This window comes from Pan paniscus, chromosome 9 (genome assembly GCF_029289425.2).
Source record: "Pan paniscus chromosome 9, NHGRI_mPanPan1-v2.0_pri, whole genome shotgun sequence".
NCBI classification, from domain to species: Eukaryota; Metazoa; Chordata; class Mammalia; order Primates; family Hominidae; genus Pan; species Pan paniscus.
This window is the reverse complement of record NC_073258.2, coordinates 120,352,501-120,369,984: the sequence shown is the minus strand read 5'-3', so window position 1 is coordinate 120,369,984 and position 17,484 is coordinate 120,352,501. Positions and strand designations below refer to the sequence as shown.

Here is a 17,484-nt window from a genome sequence, read left to right as displayed (position 1 = left end):
GTGGGCTCAGGGAGGAGCGTGATTCCCATGGAGTGAGAGATACTGAATCAGAGAGTGAGCCGGCAGCAGTATACAGGCAAACAGTATACGGGCAAACTGGCCCTTTACGTGGGCCTGGAGCAAGGAGGGCCTGCGCGGCTGAGGTCAGCCTTCTGGGCTTGCCCTAGACCCGCAGCCTAGTAGCTCTGACCGAGGCCAGCTGTGGTCTCCGGTGCCACCCTGTGGTGGTGCCAGGAACCATTTCCCTTAGCCTCACCTTAGGGCCTCTTTGGCCCGTGGCATGGCCCTGGTTTCAGCCACCTTCCCAGGCCCTGTAAGGCAAGGGAAGGGGCAGTGTTGGCCAAAGAACAGTACTGTGGCCCGTCCCCACTGGCACAGAAAGCCACCCACCCAGCCTTCTCTCCTGTCCCACCTGCTTCCTTTCTCTTCTTTTCACCTTTCCTGCCTCCTCATTTCAGCTGTGTCCACGGAGCATACAGATTTGCACACTCATGTTCATCATGTCGGCACAGGCATGCAGGCCCTCCCAGCATGTGCTCTCTGGGTGGCAGGCTTGCTATGACGGCAAGCGTGTGTGCCTGTGCATGTGCCCACTTGTGTGTACTCGACATTGCCACGCACGCACACACGCACATGCTTTCCCCCCTCCTTTTTTGCCGTCCTTGCCCTGTGCTTGTGCCCTGCCATGCTGGTGTCTTACACTTATAACCCAGGCTGGCAGCACTGCCAGGCCCCCACCTTGCCCTGCAGGCCCAGACCACAGCCAAGAACCACAGCCCTGGTTTCTGGCACCTTGGCAGCTGATTGGCACTCACGGGGCATCTCCTGAGCCAGTGCCTGGGAACCTGTTTTCCCTATGCCCTGCAGGCAGACAAAATCAGGTGCAGAACACCTAGGTGGCTCCTGGTTCTGGGTCTTGGAAGCCAAGTTGATGGTGTTGGGGCAGAGTGACTGCCAGGTGTCTGGCAGAGGGGTATCAGTGACATTTGCACACGTTCTATGTGCAGGAGAAGCAACGTTGCATCCATTGCTGGGTGGCCTCAGGCAAGTTCTTTAACCTCTGCAAGCCTCAGCTCCTCAGATATCCAATGAGGATGAATGGCATACCTCCTCAGGGTTGTGGCTGTGAATGGCATGGAGTGGACAGTGTGCTGCAGCTGGAACTGGCACACGTGTCTCACTGCACCATGAATAGGGGTTGAGCTGGGCCAGCACCACACCAAGGACAGTGGGGATGGAAGACCCTGGTGCTGTGGGTACTGCCTTCTGCCTCTCCTCTTGTCTGTCTCTCACTCCAGCTACCAACGCTGCGGCATGTTAGGGCTCCAGGATGGGTGGGGTGCTGCGGGGCCTCGAACTGGAGCTGCTCAAACCTGGGGTGCAGACAGCCTGTCCTTCCTGGCCTCTCCTTTCCCTGCCTCCCTCCCACCCCCTCTACACCCCAGGAGCACACGCTGATGCTGTCCCCTCCATCTCTTTTCCTCACCCAGAATTCCCCTACACCCCGTCTCCTCCCGAACATGGGCGGCGCGCCGGGCCGGTGCCCACGGCCATCATTGGGGGCGTGGCGGGGAGCATCCTGCTGGTGTTGATTGTGGTCGGCGGGATCGTGGTCGCCCTGCGTCGGCGCCGGCACACCTTCAAGGGTGACTACAGCACCAAGAAGCACGTGTATGGCAACGGCTACAGCAAGGCAGGCATCCCCCAGCACCACCCACCAATGGCGCAGAACCTGCAGTACCCCGACGACTCAGACGACGAGAAGAAGGCCGGCCCACTGGGTGGAAGCAGCTATGAGGAGGAGGAGGAGGAGGAGGGCGGTGGAGGGGGCGAGCGCAAGGTGGGCGGCCCCCACCCCAAATATGACGAGGACGCCAAGCGGCCCTACTTCACCGTGGATGAGGCCGAGGCCCGTCAGGACGGCTACGGGGACCGGACTCTGGGCTACCAGTACGACCCTGAGCAGCTGGACTTGGCTGAGAACATGGTTTCTCAGAACGACGGGTCTTTCATTTCCAAGAAGGAGTGGTACGTGTAGCCCCCCTTCCAGAGCCTCTGTCTGTGACCGCTCCTCCCCAGCCCCTCCCCGCACGCCCCCTGCCCGCCCCCCACCTCCCACTCCAGGAGCTGAACAGAGACTTGCCCAGCTGCCCAAAGCCAGCCCCGAACTCCTGGGGGGCCAGGGGAGCCCAGGGCAGCCACGACTTGGCTTTGTGTTTTATTTCCTCCCTCTCCTCCGCCCTTCCCCATGGTGTTGTGTTCGACTGTGGCTTTAGTGTTACTGTATCTTCCCTTTACGGGCCCCACCTGCCTGCCCTCTGTGTAGGGAGCCCTGTTCTCGTCTTGTGTACCTGGGCATCCCTCCAGGGTTTGGGGAGCCAGCCTCCCCCGCCCCCCAACACTGGAATTTGTTTGTGTTTCTTCACTGGGGGTGGAGGGCTCAAGGGGCTCTAAGAGGGAAAAGCTCCCCACACCCCCAGATGCTGCTCCTCCTCCCGGCTAGAGGGAACCCAACACCCACCAGTGAAAGCTGATGCAGTTGGGACCTTGGGTCTAGACAGCCGGTGCGCCCAAGAGGTGGGGGGAGGGGTGCGGCTTCTCCCCAGTTCCCAGGGAGTCTTGTTTGTTAAGCGGGGCCTTGGGCAGTGTTTTCCTGCTGAGGGTGGTTTTACATTTTTTTTCCTCATTGGCCCACAGAGAGTGGAGTTGGCCTAGCTCTGACACGTCCCCTCTTTATCCCCAATGTGCCCCCTCCATTAGGGGCTCCAGGTGGGCTCCAGCCCACACTTGCTCTCTGCCTCTGCTGACACGTGCACACACACACACACATGCACACACTGCTCCTCTCTGCCTGCTTTCCCCTGGAGTCCCGTGCCCTGCCCCATCCAGACACTGCCCAAGGCCCACCCGTCTATTTCCACCTCATTCCCCCTTTAAGCTGAGAATGGGGTCTGCCTATAGAAGCTTCCAGAGACAGCTGAGACTGGGTCCCTGGTGCCTCCACCCTAGGATCTCAGGCCTGCCCCAAACTGCTTCTTACAGCGTGGAGGTTTCTCTGATTTCTCCCTTATCTAGCAACACTTGGTTCTTTTGGCTAGTCAGGGCTGGGATCCCAGGGGGATCCACCTGCAGGAGTCAGAGGTAAAGAAGCATCCACACGGAGGGTAGTGGAGAAGGAAGCCCACATGGCAGAAGCTCTGCAAACACAGTCCGAGGGACTGAGGAGTCCATACAATGCCTCACACACAAAGGCCATTGTCAAAGCCTCGGGCCTGGCAGAAAGTGAGGGGGGTGGGGCCACTAGGCCACCTCCTGCTCAGCCACCCCTGGTCCTCATTCTGGGATGAGGGGAGGGCCTGGGAGAAGCCCTCCCTTTCAGTGCAGATTCCCTTCTTGAATGGGACATTGAGTTCCTATCAGCCACCCCAGACTGGGTCTTCCCATGTATATAATGGAGGAAGACCCCTCCCAGCCCTCTCTCAGTCCCCCAGCTCAAAGTGCCTCAGTTCCTCCATCTGCTCCCAGATCCCCTGGCACTCTAGACAGGCATGCCCATGGGAAGGACCCTGGGATGGAGAGGCAGGCTTCGCGGCCCTTCATGCCTGCCCACTGGGATTCCAGTTAACTCACCCCAGGGTGTCAGGGGCTCTGCAGGATGGCAAGTGTTGGGGAGGAGGGAGGCAGACCACTCTGTGCCCCACGGGCACTGACCCACCCTGCCATAGGCTTCCTAAGGGAGCCCCCCAACCCCTCCCCTCCCTGGTGCTGCTATTGAACCCCCAGCCAGCTCCATTTCTGCCCCGGCAACCCTGGGCCCAGCAGGTGGGTCATCGTTGTCTGGCCCTCACTGCCCTGGCCCCAGCCCAGGCTGCCCAGTAGCCACGTAGCAGAAGTCTGAAGCCATGCCAGCCCTGGTGCGGCTCTCCCCTCTACACATTTGGGGTACTGGATAGGGTGAAGTTAGGGGAGAAAATTTTGGAGTCTTTCCAGCCACAGGGCAGAGGGAGGTGGAGGAGCTGGGCTGCTTTTCCCAGCAGTATTAGTGTCCCCCAGGACAGGGGACCTTTTCCACATTACATCACTGCCCCATCCCACCTTACAACACTCTGGCCCCTCTGCTTGGTCCCCTTTTCCCCCAGGCAGGAGGCAATCCCAGGGGCCTGCCTGATAGAGGCATTTCCTGTCCCTGTCTCCTCCTGCATCTCCTTTATCCTGCACTGCCACCCTCTATTCCCCATTCTGTGATGGACTTTGAAGGCCCCAAGCCCAGCCAAAGCACTGAGTTCCCCCTTAAGACACCTCCATACCCTCCCCACAAGCAAAGCACAAATTTTGGGGTCCATGTAGCATGGGCCACGTAGGAGGCTCCTGACTTGCCAGGGGCCCAGCCTCAGCATACCCACCGAGCAGCTGCCAGCCTGGGCTGAGGGTGGGCATGAGGCAGCGGTCAGCACTTGGACCTAGGGATGTGAGGTTTTCTGTGCCCCAAGTTTGTGGGAAGGTGGGCACTACTGCTGGGCCCACAGACACAGCCAGCTGGCAAAAGGGAGGTCTAGCCCAGCAGAGAGATGAGGACATTTTGCTTCTCCTTCATGCCTACAGCATGAGCTGAGCTTCTGCTTTGCTGGAAATGAAATAAACTTGGTATGAATTGTGCCAAGGCCTCCCCAGTTGTCATCCTGCCTTTTGTTGCCCTCCCTGTCCTTGCCCCCCACCCCACACCCATGCCCCTGTTTCCTTACAGATTTTGATATTGTTCTAATGTGTAATAGAACCAGCCGAGTCCCCTTTTATCAGAAGGGTCTGAAAAGCAGCAGCACAGAGTAGGTAAACACAGGCCTGCAAGTGCAACCACCTCAGACCCAGTACGTGTGCCCACAGTGGACACACTCACACCTCCAACACACCCACGCGCAGGCATGTGTACACACATGTACACACGCATGCATGCACAGCCAGATGGCCACTCAGCACAGATGTGGCAGAGGGAATGGTCTGATCCTGCTGAAAGCCGTTAAGGAGAAACGAAGATTTCCCAGTGCCCGGGCTGCAAGAGAGCCTTATAGGGGCCCTGTTTCCTGGGCATGCGCTTCCTCTGCCAGCCAACCCCCACTTGCCCAAGTCACTGGTGCAATAACTTTTCTGCCTTCCTCAGAGCAGAGAAATTGGGAATTGTGTTAGGTGGGTGTGGGCAGCTCTGCTGAGCCAAGCAGACATGGGTGTCCCCTCTTCTGGGAGGAGGGGAGTGCTCCCAGGCCTCAGGAGTCCAGACAGAGACCCCCAAAGCCTGACTGCCAACAGAAACCCTCTCCTAGTGAGGGGCAGGTGGGTGCGCCCCAGGTCCCCACACCCACAGGGAGGCTTCACACACTGCCCAGTACCGGGGATGCCAGGAGGCAGGCCCCTCTGCTGCGGCCCAGGTGGTGAGGGTGCCCAGGCCTCTGCTGCTGCCACTGCTGCCAACACTGCCCAGCTTGTGAGGCCAGGAGGAGCCCCTGTCCCACTCGGTGCTGCTGCTCTTCTGACCCCTGCTGTGAGGAATGGGATTCTTGGTCGAAAAAATTGGTTTTCCTTTTTTGTATAAATGAAAAGAATCCAGGAGAAGCTGCCACCCTCCCCTCCCAGCGTGATGCGCTACCTTGCTTCGGCGTCTTGTCGCCCTTTCCGCCTTTGGTCCAGGGACAGCCCAGCAGATCCTCCTGGTTCTGACCTGGGGGGTGTTTGCATCACCCCCTTTTACTTGTATTAAAAAAAATGATGGGTTGAAAATGTACTGAGGATTAAAAATGTACTTTTTTATAAATAAAGTGTTTAAAACAAACTGGTTTGCATCCCATCACTGCCCTGCTCCATGGCAGTGGGGGCGGGGAAGGCGTGGAGCTGGAGGAGGTGGCACAGAGGGATAGTGAGGGGAAGGGACCCCCCCCACCCCATGTCCAGGTTCCAGGGTTCCAGAGGAGCAGGAGCCCTGAGGGAGACTGCTCACAGGCTGCCCTGGAACCATCTTCCATGCAAGTGAGAAGACCGTGGACTTTGACGACAGCATCGCAGAGGGAGGAGTGGGCATCCACAGACACAGGAGGGAGGCCTTTAAGAAAGTAAGGCCTGAGAGGGCTGGGGGTGCACACAGCAGAGAGGGAAAGCCCTGTGCCGGCTGGTGCCCTCCTGGGGGTACGGGTGCCTCCTGCCCCAGACTCCAGTTCCCCTATCACCCACTCCTGCTGTCCTGTTCCTGCCACGTCCCCTCCCGTGGCTGTTTGGAGAAGAAAACCAGCAGTGTCACGCCTGCCGTGTTAGGTCCCTGGGGACGGAGAAGAGCTGAGAGCTTTATCCTTTCATCTTCTATTTCGAAGATACTGCCCCGCCCCATCCCCTGCAAGCTCTCCCTGTGACCCACCCCTCCTGTGCCCCCCATTTCTCTCCAGGGGGCTGGTTGTTTGGAGAGAAGTTCTTCTTGTTCCCTGGTTACCTCCCCGCTCTCCCCACCAGCACCATCTGCTTCCCATCTCCTGGGCTGGAATGCAGGACAAATCGATCCTGGGGGTGGGAGTGGCAGGGGCTTCAGAGACTGCCCCATCCCAGCCATCCCTCTGTCACCCCCCACACCCAGTAGCATCTCCTTTCACTGAAATCCACACCAACGACCCCTGGGAAAGGGAGGGGGTAGAAACGATAGAGCCAAGATGGCTGCTTAGCGGAAAACCCTCCTGCCCATTGTGGGCAAGGCCACATCCTCCACACCCAGGATTGGGGCTGGACGGGCAGAAGTGGGCGTGCAGAAGGAGAAGCCAGCAGCTGTTGGCAGCTGGCTGAGCCCCCGCTGGAAGGCCAAACCCAGCATCCTAGAAGGGGCTGTGTTTAGATGTTGATATTCGAATGAGATGCAAATTGGTTGTTTAAGCGGTCACTTCCTCAGTTTTCCAGGCTGTCCGTTTAAGTTAATTTTTAATTTGTGCAGGCAATAAATGCGTAATTACATTATTAATATATTGGAAGAGAGCAGTGGACAGAACGTCCTAATTGGCATTTAACTAGAGCGTTCCGGCAAATTAGCCAAGACTTTCTCCAGCAGCGGAAGGAGGGCAAGCCAATTAGTCTCAGGCACAACCCCTCTGGACAGAGCTTTGGGCTGGAGAAGCCAGACTCAGTCCCTTCCCCAGGCCTTGGTGCCAGGATGTCCCCTTACAGACATCCCGGCCCAAAGGATACTGGAGTCCAAGGGCATACTCTTAGTCTTCTAGTCCAGTTGGGCCTTGGAAGAACTATCTGCCAGGCTGTGGCTCCTTCTGCCCAAACCACAACCCTTGCCTCCATCCCTCCAGCACCACCCTCAGCAGAGCAGAGGACCAAAGGCATGGAAGCAGCACCTGTCTGAGTGTCTAAGGTCCCCCCCGGGATGTGCCCACCATATCCCTATCTTGGCTGGTGGGCCCAGGACTAAGCTCCTCTCTGGAGACCGTGGAGGCCTTTCTCTCCATTCCCAATCCTACCCACTCCTGGTTGCAGATGGTTAAGGAGATAAACTTGATGAATTGAGGGATTCATTTATTCACTTACAACACATTTTTGGCCACTCTGGCACTGCAATGCTGTGACAGCCACACCCAGCATCCCAGCTCTAAGGAATTCCGAACACTGGGTATCCCCAATTCCAAAATGGCCACAGACTGTCGCAGAGCTGTGTGTAAAGTGCTGGGGTAGCACAGGACGGGAGTGGGTCATTGTGTTTGGGAGGATCTGAAGTGACATTTCACCTGGGCCTTGAAGGATGTGCAGGAGTTCTCCAGACAGAGACCTGTTAAGAGTATTTCGGGCAGCCTTGAGAATTTACCATCTTACAGTAGTTGTTCTAAAAGACATCATCCTACCCCAACACACTCATTCTGCACATGGAGAATGAAAATCTAGAGAGGAAACTATGATTTGGCCCACGCATGCGCCAATCACGCTCAAGGGCACAGCCACATCCTGAGAGCAGCAGGAGGGGAGGAACCCAGGGGAAGGGGTGGCACCGGCCTGACTCCTGGGGGGATGCTAGATCTGGTACAAACTTCTGTTCCCTTACAAAGTAGCAAGAACCCCCAATGGGATATAAACTGAGTTTGCAGGATCCATATTTGGTGTTAAGTGGAGTTGTCGGAGTCACATGGGGCTCATCGGGGAAGACTTCCTGGAAAAGGTGCTATCTGACATGGTTTGAAGAATGAGAAGGACATGGATTGGGTGGGAAAGTTGGAGGAGGAAAGCCCTCTGAACGCTTGAGGGGAGTGCCAGCTAGACCTGCTTCTGAAACCACCTCTGTACCGGTGCCCACAGCTGGAGGCTCTGTCCCCACATCCTCCAGACACTATGCTGAGCAGCATGATGCAGAGCAGTCCTTGGGTTCTACCTAGTTGTTGGCTTCTTGGACCCCAGAGCCTATTCTCTCCCCGGGTTTACCGGCTTGATGGCAGAGCCAGGCCAAGTCCTGCTCTATGGGGGACTGCGGTTCCACTCCCCATCCCCAGAACTACTCCCAGATGAGGCGCTGCAGTCGAAGTCCTCACCCCAGCCTCCCCTCTGCCACGCATACCTCCCACAGCACACACACAGCACATACACACTCCAGGAGCTGGGGCCTCATCTATGCTGGCCCCTCTGGCAACTCTGCATCCAAGCTCATCTTGAGCTCCATGGAGAAAAGCACATAGCTGGCCGCTCGGCTTGAGAACCAGCCGCAGGGCATCAACATACATCACAGGTCCCATTGAGCGCAGAGAACTTAACCCAGGCTACACTCCAGAATCATCTGGGGATTTTAAAAAATCAGGCCCTGCCCCACGCCAATAGGGTCAGAGCCTCTGGGATTGGGATTGGGGCCTAGACAGACTTTTTTTTTTTTTTTTTTTTTTTTTTTTTGAGACGGGGTCTTGGTTTGTCACCCAGGCTGGAGTGCAGTGGCACAATCACGGCTCACTGCAGCCTCGACCTCCTGGGCTCAAGCAATCCTCTTGCCTCAGCCTCCCAAGTAGGCTATGGGTACCTGCCACCATGCCCAGCTAGTCTTATTATTATTATTATTATTTTATAGAGACAGGGGTCTCCCTATGTTACCCAGGCTAGTCTCAAACTTCTGGCCTCAAGCAATCCTCCCAAAGTGCTAGGATTATAGGTGTGAGCCCCGTAACAGGCTTTTTTTTTTTTTTTTTTAAGACAAAGTCTCACTCTATCACCAGGCTAGAGTGCAGTGGTGCAATTTCGGCTCACTGCAACCTCTGACTCCCTGGTTCAAGTGATTCTCCTGCCTCAGGCTCCCCAATAGCTGGGACTACAGGCACGTGCCACCACGCCCAGCTAATTTTTTGTATTTTTAGTAAAGACAGGGTTTCACCATGTTGGCCAGGATGGTCTCGACCTCCTGAACTTGTGATCCACCCACCTCGGCCTTCCAAAGTGCTGGGATTATAGGCGTAAGTCACCGCACCTGGCCCTAACAGGCGTATTTTTAATAAGCTACCCAGGAGATTCCAATAGACAGCCAGCGTGGAGGCAGAGGCCGCCCCAGGTGTCAGTCATGAGGAAGAGGTGGGTCTTGAGACAGGAAAATAGGACTGAAGGGGTAGGAAGTTGGGTTATTCCGTGAGTTAACACACATAGGGTTTGAGTGCCGAACAATGCTATTTATTGTTGTCATCCATCACTTTCGTATTCATCATCATCGTCACCTGTGAGACTTGGGATCCCAGATGACAGTGACTGCAATGGAGGTCACCACCTGAGGCAAGTAGGGGGCAGGACGGAGCCACACCCGTAATCCTCGTGAAGCAGGTTTTTGGGGTTTAGACCACCTATAGGCGCTTGTTCCCTGGGCACCTGTCAGAAGGGGAAGAGGGATTATGAAAGAGCCCAGGCTGGAGGTCCCATAGCCCTCTCTGAGTGGAGCTCCTGGCTCCATGTTGCTGTCAACCTAGGAGAAGTGAATGTGCTTCATGAAGGAAGGTGGCAGTTCCCCTATATCCCCGTTAGGCAGATGAGGGAGGACCCTCGGAGAGAGGCGGAAGGGGAGGGTGGCAGGGCCTGTGCTCTTTGAGTCCTCCGCTCTCTGCCTGAGTACGGGCCTGAAGATCCCTAACAAAGGCCTCTTCCATTCCACAGTGAGTAAAGACCTCCTTGGGGCTGACTGACCCAGAGACTAGCTGGCCAGGGTCCCCCAGCCTGACCTCCTGCTCACGCCCACCATCCCCTCAGTAGCCAGCTTCTTTTCATTTTGCAACGCTCCTGGGACCCTCATCCCTGAAAGCCCCCATGGCATCCAGGGCAAAAAGGGACAGCAAGTAACAGAACGGCACAAGCTGCCTTCCAATCTAGGCTGGCAGCCCCTTGAGGACTGGGAGCTTGTCTTTTTCTTTTTTCATGTGATGCTTCACAAATTTGCATGTCATCTTTGCACAGGGCCATGCTAATCGTCTCTGTGTCGTTGCAATTTTAGTACATGTGCTGCCGAAGCAAGCACTGGGATCATGTGTTACTCATCCCCAGTACCCAGCCCAGAGCTAGCACAGAGTGGATGCTCAACAGAGGCTGAACCAAATTGAACTGATCAAAATGAGAGTCAAAAGAGGCCTTTTAGCTGGGCGTGGTGGCTCCTGCCTGTAATCCCAACACTTTGGGAACCTGAGGTGGGAGGATCGCTTGAGACCGGGAGTTTGAAACTAGCCTGAGTGACACAGCAAGACTTGCATCTCTACAAAGAATTAAAAAATTATCCAGGTGTGGTGAACACCTGTGGTCCCAGCTACTTGGGAGGCTGAGGTGGGAGGATCGCTTGAACCCAGGAGTTGGAGGCTGCAGTGAGCTCTAATTGTACCATTGCACCCCAGGATAAGCGACAGGGTGAGATCTTGTGTCTTAAAATAAATAAATCAAAATAAAAGAGACCTTTCAGGTGGTGAAGCCCAACCTTCCCCAAGACAGGGGTTTTCCTTCAAATGTGCCCAGCCTCTGGTGCTGGGCAATTCATTACCTCTCAAAGTAAGCCCTGATGCCACAGGGCTACCCTTCTATGCGGACAAAATTTCCCTCCCCTACGCTTCACCCATTGGCCTAGGTATTTCCCTGTGAAGCTACACAGAATAACTCCACCTAGCCTTCTTGGGATAGTCCTTCAAATATTGGAAGATGGCTACTCGTCACCAAACCACTTTTCCAGATATTTAAACCTATGCTATCGTCATCAGGCCACTTAGCAACACAGCTGTTAGGAGCCTGGGCTTCAGAGTCAGGCAAACGTGGTTTCAAGTCTTGAGTCCATTGATCAGTAGCTGTGGGAAAGCATTGTCACAATGGCCAGCTCAGAGCAAGCCCTCACACCAACATCAAACAACCCCACTTACCTACGGACCAGTCGCAGTGTGTCAGTGTGTGTTCACCAACTACCACAAATGGACGCCTCTGGTGTAGAATGTTTTTTCTTTTATTTTTAGTATGGGATTTTTGATAGTGGGAGAGGCCATACCTATGTGGAGGTAGGGAGTCTATTTCCCATAGACTGTCTGTACCTTCCACTCAATCTGATTGTGAGCCTAAAATTGCTCTTTAAAAAAAAAGTCTGTTACCCAGTCATGGTGGCTCACGCCTGTAATCCCAGCACTTTGGGAGGCCGACGTGGGTGGATCACCGGAGGTCAGGAGTTCGAGACCAGCCTGGCCAACATGGTGAAACCCCATCTGCACTAAAAATACAAAAAATTAGCCAGGCATGGTGGTGGGCGCCTGTAATCCCAGCTACTCAGGAGGCTGAGGCCGGAGAATCGCTAGATCCCAGGAGGCAGAGGTTGCAGTGGACCGAGGTTGCACCATTGCACTCCAGCCTTGGCAACAAGAGTAAAACTTCATCTCAAAAATAAAATAAAAAATAAAAAATAGATGTAAGTCTATTTTTAAAGAAAAGTCCCTGGGCTGGGCACAGCGGCTCACACCTGTAATCCCAGCACTTTTGGAGGCCAAGGTGGGCAGATCACAAGGTCAGGAGTTTGAGACCAGCCTGGCCAATATGGGAAACCCCATCTCTACTAAAAATACAAAAATTAGCTGGGCATGGTGGTGGGCACCTGTAGTCCCAGCTACTCAGGAGGCTGAGGCAGGAGAATTGCTTGTACTGGGGAGGCGGAGGTTGCAGTGAGCTGAGATTGTGCCACTGCACTCCAGCATGGGCGACTGAGCGAGATTCCATCTCAAAAAAAAAAAAAAAAAAAAAAAAGGTGTTCCTGAAGAAACACACACACACACACACACACATTGCCATCTCCCTCCCATTCTGAGGGCCAGGTATTAAATACTGATCCCTGGAACTGGTCTGACCAGCAGGGAATGGGGGTGGAGGGGTGAGGAATTGTCTGTGTGTCCTCCCTGAACCTGGCCTACCCCCTCTTACACAGTGGGCACAGCCAACCCATCTGAGCTTAGGAGGTTGGCATGGGACACAGAGGGGCTCAATCCTGGTGGTTAAACTCCTGAGGGCAAGAGGGGGTTGGATAGTTGGATGGATGGATGGATGGATGGATATGTGGATGGATGGATGGATGGATGGATGGATGGATGGATGGATGGATGGATGAATATTTGGATGGGCAAGTAAACCTTTGAGTTGTTTTCATGTGTGCCACCTCTAAGCAGGTCTTCTTCACTCTGTACTTGGGCTGCCTATTTACTCCCCAAATGTAATTTTCATGCATCTCTGCAATGTTTTATCTTGGTGATGAGGGTCAGCATTTCAGCCTGTGTCATTCCTTTTGGATGCTTATTCCATCAGTTCAGTCCACAGCAGACATTTATAGAAAACCTGGTGAAAGGAAAGAGACAGGGCTTTAGAGTCAAACTGACCTTGATCAATCTCTTGTTCCACCACCTATCAGCTCTGCAGACCTTCAGCAAGGTGCCTGCCTTCTCTGAATTTTATTTCTCAATCTACGTGTGTAGACTGCTGGGATGAATAAAGATAGTTCATATACGGAGTAAGGTATTTGTAAAACAGGTAATAGGGATACTTGCCACCGACGGCTATAAGGATTAAAGGAGAATTGTCTCCTTGTAAAGCACTCAACAGAACACCTAGAACAGACTGAGTGCTCAGCTGCGTTGAACTAGGATAGTATTCTTACTTATTGTTATTTTCACCACTGGGTATCTGCCCTAAGCAGGGAAACAGAACTCGTCATGGAAACAACATCAAGAAGTAAGACACTTGCCAAGTTCCAGGTAGGATCCCAGCTCTGTGCCTTCCTGGCTACGTGGTGAGCACCACTCCCTTATTTTCTCTCTGATTGACGTCGTCTCGCACCACGACCCACCAGCCTGTTGGAGGGGCGCGAGTCTGGAGGAACGGGGATGTGTCCCTCAGGGCAGGGCTGGGTTGGGATCCCCGCACTGGGCCACCCTCCTGCAGGGGACACTGAAGCCAGCTGCAGGAACGTGAGGCCACATTCACCCCGGAGCAAAGGCTTCCAGTGCCTTCTACAGTTTAATCCACAGAAATGCCCCAGGAGCCGCCTGACATGGGAAGCGAGAGGATAGGTCTCAACCGTGATCATTTTTACTTACCGGGATCCTGTGTAAGGTTTTGGTACTTTGTTATTTTTCATTTTCAAGCTTTTTTATTGAGGAATACGGTAACAACAGTAAAGTGCGTAGATCTTAGGGGTTCAGCTCCATTTGTACACACCCATGTCACCACCCCCGGATCAAGACTGTGAGTCATTCATGCGCCCTCCCAGGCATGACCCCCATTCTGGAACTTCACAGAAATGGAGTCATACCTAGTCTATTCTATTCATAGAATAGAATCGAGTATACTATTTTTGCAGCTCTTTCAGTCAACATGATGTCTGTGAGCCTCACCCATGAGGTCTGTTGTCCATTGCTGTGTATTATTATCCCAAAGTGTGAAAAGGCCACAGTGTGCCTCTCTCTTGTACCATCAGTGGGGATGTGAGCAGTCTCCAGTTTGGGACAATTAAAGTTGCTACAGACATTCTTGTATGTAACTTTGGGGCCCATCACCCTCATTTCTGCTGGGAGTGGAACTAGGGTTAGTAGATACAATCAGTGTTCCAGAGTGGTTGTGCCAATGTCGCTCCCACCAACAGCGTATGAGAGTTCCCATGGCTTTGCTTCTCGCCCACTCTTGGTGCCATCCGTCCTTTAATCTTTTAGTCTTTCTGGCAAGGGCATAGTGGTATGTTATTATGATTCGGTTTGCATTTCCCCATGAATAAGGATGTTGAGCACTTTTTCATATGACTATCAGAGATGTAGGATTTTGAAAGTTTCCAAGGCTTTTAAAAAAGAATGTTTGAAGGCCTATTGTCATACATTCACTGGAGCTCAAGAGGAAGGGTTGGTGTGTATCTGGTCTGCCAGGTGGGGGCCCTCGTAGAAGAAATCCCTGTTCCGGTGGCCTAGGAGGCACGGGAGAGGCTGGGACAGGATGGGTGGAGCCAGAGGCGGAGGGGGAGGAGATGTGCTGGGGGGGGGGGGGGATTCCCAGAAGAATAGGAAGGACAAGCCAGCCATCAGGAAACAGGAGTCGTGGGGCACAACAGAGTGATTGGCATGAGGCCGCGAGGTGTCATGGTGACCACACCGGGTGGGGTTCGCCGGAAAACCTTCCTCTGGTCCCCACACTTGACCCGAAGCAATGGAAATTTCCTGGGGCGTTAATGACAAGAAGGACAGGGGACAGCAAGGCACACCAAATGGGATTTTCCCTGTTGACTATAATGGGTTGGAAGAGAAGGGCAGGCAGTCAGGGCTGGATGGCAGCCGACGGGAGGGAGGTAATATGCTGGCGAGAGGCCTGGACTAGGAGGCAGGGGGCTGGGCTCTGCAACCAGCTCTGCCACTTCTCACCAGGTGACCTTGAGCAAGGCCCTTTGCCTCTCTGATTCCATGACCCCTCTCTGCATGTGGAACAAAGAGCCTGGGCAATGGAAGATGGGCGCCTAGTGGCCTCTCCCAAGTTGCTCCTGAAGACAAAGCAGCAGGGCTGGGTAGCAGGTCCGCCCCAGAGCTCTTAGACAGCACTGACAGTGATGAATCACCGCACCCCACTCCATCTCCGTGATCTACTGCAATTGATCCTGAGCCCAGGTGCCTGGGGTGATAGTGGCCAAGGGCAGCTTCCAGAGAAGCCTGGTGTGCGGCAGCTGCAGTGGGAGTGGGGGGATTGGGGTGGGCATGGTCTCATCCCTCACTGTGAGAGTGACCCACTCTGCCCTCCCTGCAGAGAAGCAAAGGAGCTCCCCTGCTAATGAGATAAACAATCCAAGCCCCCACGAGAGGGGAGCAGAGAAGGGGCTCCAGGGAAAACCACGGTAGGAGCAGGCTCCCCATGTCTCCTCCAACAGCCCACTTAAGGAGTATGGGGTGGCGAGGACAGATCCCCCCAAGAAAGATTGGGGCTGTCCGTCTCCAGGATTTCCTCCACAGAAGTATCTGTTCACCCTAGGAAGATCTGGGGGCTTGATCAATGAAAACCATAGGTCTCTCACATGATACTCTTTCTGAAGACACACCCAAGCCCCAATGGGAATTGGAGCCCCCAGCTGGCTGGTGTTGGCCTTCCTGCAGGCTCTGGGATAAGGACAGTACCCAAAGTTCCCTGACTGGGAAGGCTCTCCCTCTGAAACACTCTGCCTCCTCTTGTTTTCTGCTGTTACCTCCCAGAGGTCAAATTCTCCCTTCCAAAGCCTGGGCTCGTGGGTGTCCTATTCCACGCCCTATTCTTTTGTCCCTGTAGTTCAACTCATGCAAACCCCAAGCAAGAGGTCTAACTACCTATCCAAGAATTACAGACCTTTGGAACCTGATGGAACCTCAAAGATCATTCTCCCCAACTCTCAAATGGGGAAATTGAGTCCCAGGAGCCTAACAACATTAAGAATTCTTTACATTTATATGATGTTTGGAAATTACAAAGTGACTCAGGATATTTTAAAAACAGCTAAGACTAACAATATCACTCCCTAAGTGCCAGGCAGTGTTCAACATACTTTATAACACTGAATCCTCACCTCCAGCCCTGGAGGTAGGTATTATTACTCTTACTATCATTCCCAACACAGGGACATGAAGACATGAAGAGAGTTTCCCAAAGTCCCACAGTTAGCCACTGAGGAGCTGGGCTTTAAACCTAGGCAGTCTGGCCCCAGAATCCGTGTCTCTAACCACTCTGCAACCCTACCCTCTGCCTGCTGCCATAGAAACTGTGAAGGGCAGAGCCATATATGCCCTGGCATCAGGGAAGGAGGAAGGAGACTGCACCAGCCTAACTCCACAGGGGATCCCAGGCCCCATACAAGTTTTTGTACACCCGTGAATCAGCAAATGCCCCAGGTAGGGTGAAACCTGAGCTCGTGGGAACGGTGTTTGGTATCAAATGGCGTCATCAGAGGCAGGCCGGGCTCATGAGGAAAGACTTCCTGGAAAAGATGCTATGGAAGATGATTTTGTAGAACAGAAGTGATCTGGAGAAGTTGTAGAATACACAGCACTGGGAAGGAGCACAGACCTCTGTCAAGCCTCCGAGCCCAAGCTAAGCCATCATATCCCCTGTGACCTGCACATACACATCCAGATGGCCGGTTCCTGCCTTAACTGATGACATTCCACCACAAAAGAAGTGAAAATGGCCTGTTCCTGCCTTAACTGATGACATTGTCTTGTGAAATTCCTTCTCCTGGCTCATCCTGGCTCAAAAGCTCCCCCACCGAGTACCTTGTGACCCCCACTCTTGCCCGCCAGAGAACAACCCCCTTTGACTGTAATGTTCCTTTATCTACCCAAATCTTATAAAATGGCCCCACCCCTATCTCCCTTCGCTGACTCTCTTTTTGGACTCAGCCCTGCACCCAGGTGAAATAAACAGACTTGTTGCTCACACAAAGCCTGTTTGGTGGTCTCTTCACACGGACACGCAGGAAACCCTCAGTGGCCAGAACTTCATTTCCTCCTGAGTAGCCCAACTCTGCTGGTGGGGCTGACCTTGACAGATTTCTAGTGAGTCTGCGGCTGGATGATCAATTATATCAGGAGAAGAAATAGGTGCTCCAGAAACTCTGCCATTCCCGTGTTTTTATATTTTCTGCTTTTCTTATTTTCCTGGTAACATTCCTCTTTCTTTTGGAGACGGAGTCTCACCCTGTCACCCAGGCTGGAGTGCGGTGGTGCGATCTTGGCTCACTGCAACCTCCGCCTCCAGGGTTCAAGCAATTCTCCTGTCTCAGCCTCCCAAGTAGCTGGGACTACAGGCCCACACTGCCATGCCTGGCTAATTTTTTTGTATTTTTAGTAGAGATGGGGTTTCACCGTGTTGCCCAGGCTTGTTTTGAACTCCTGAGCTCATGTAATCCACCTGCCTTGACCTCCCAAAGTGCTAGGATTACAGGCGTGAGCCACTGCGCCCAGCCTTTTTTTTTTTTTTTTTTTTTTTTTTTTTTTGAGATGGAGT

At 53.8% G+C, this 17,484-nt stretch overlaps 1 protein-coding gene and 1 non-coding gene across 3 annotated transcripts in view; one reads left to right on the top strand and one right to left on the bottom strand.

Annotated features, from left to right (window-relative positions):
- Positions 1-17,484, top strand: part of NECTIN1 (nectin cell adhesion molecule 1) — a 92,602-nt gene that overhangs the window by 62,479 nt on the left and 12,639 nt on the right. Inside the window, exon 6 of one of the 2 annotated variants that reach the window (XM_003819987.5) lies at positions 1,491-5,821. The exons of the other annotated variant lie outside the window; for it this stretch is intronic. Within the exon in view, the coding sequence (XP_003820035.1) occupies positions 1,491-2,038 (548 nt within the window). The 3' untranslated portion in view covers positions 2,039-5,821. Of the gene's footprint in view, positions 1-1,490; positions 5,822-17,484 lie in introns of those variants that run through there. 2 annotated transcript variants of the gene reach the window in all.
- On the bottom strand, positions 10,387-10,492 carry LOC112441226 (U6 spliceosomal RNA). Its single transcript, XR_003029173.1, has one exon. It is a non-coding gene; the product is annotated as a U6 spliceosomal RNA (small nuclear RNA).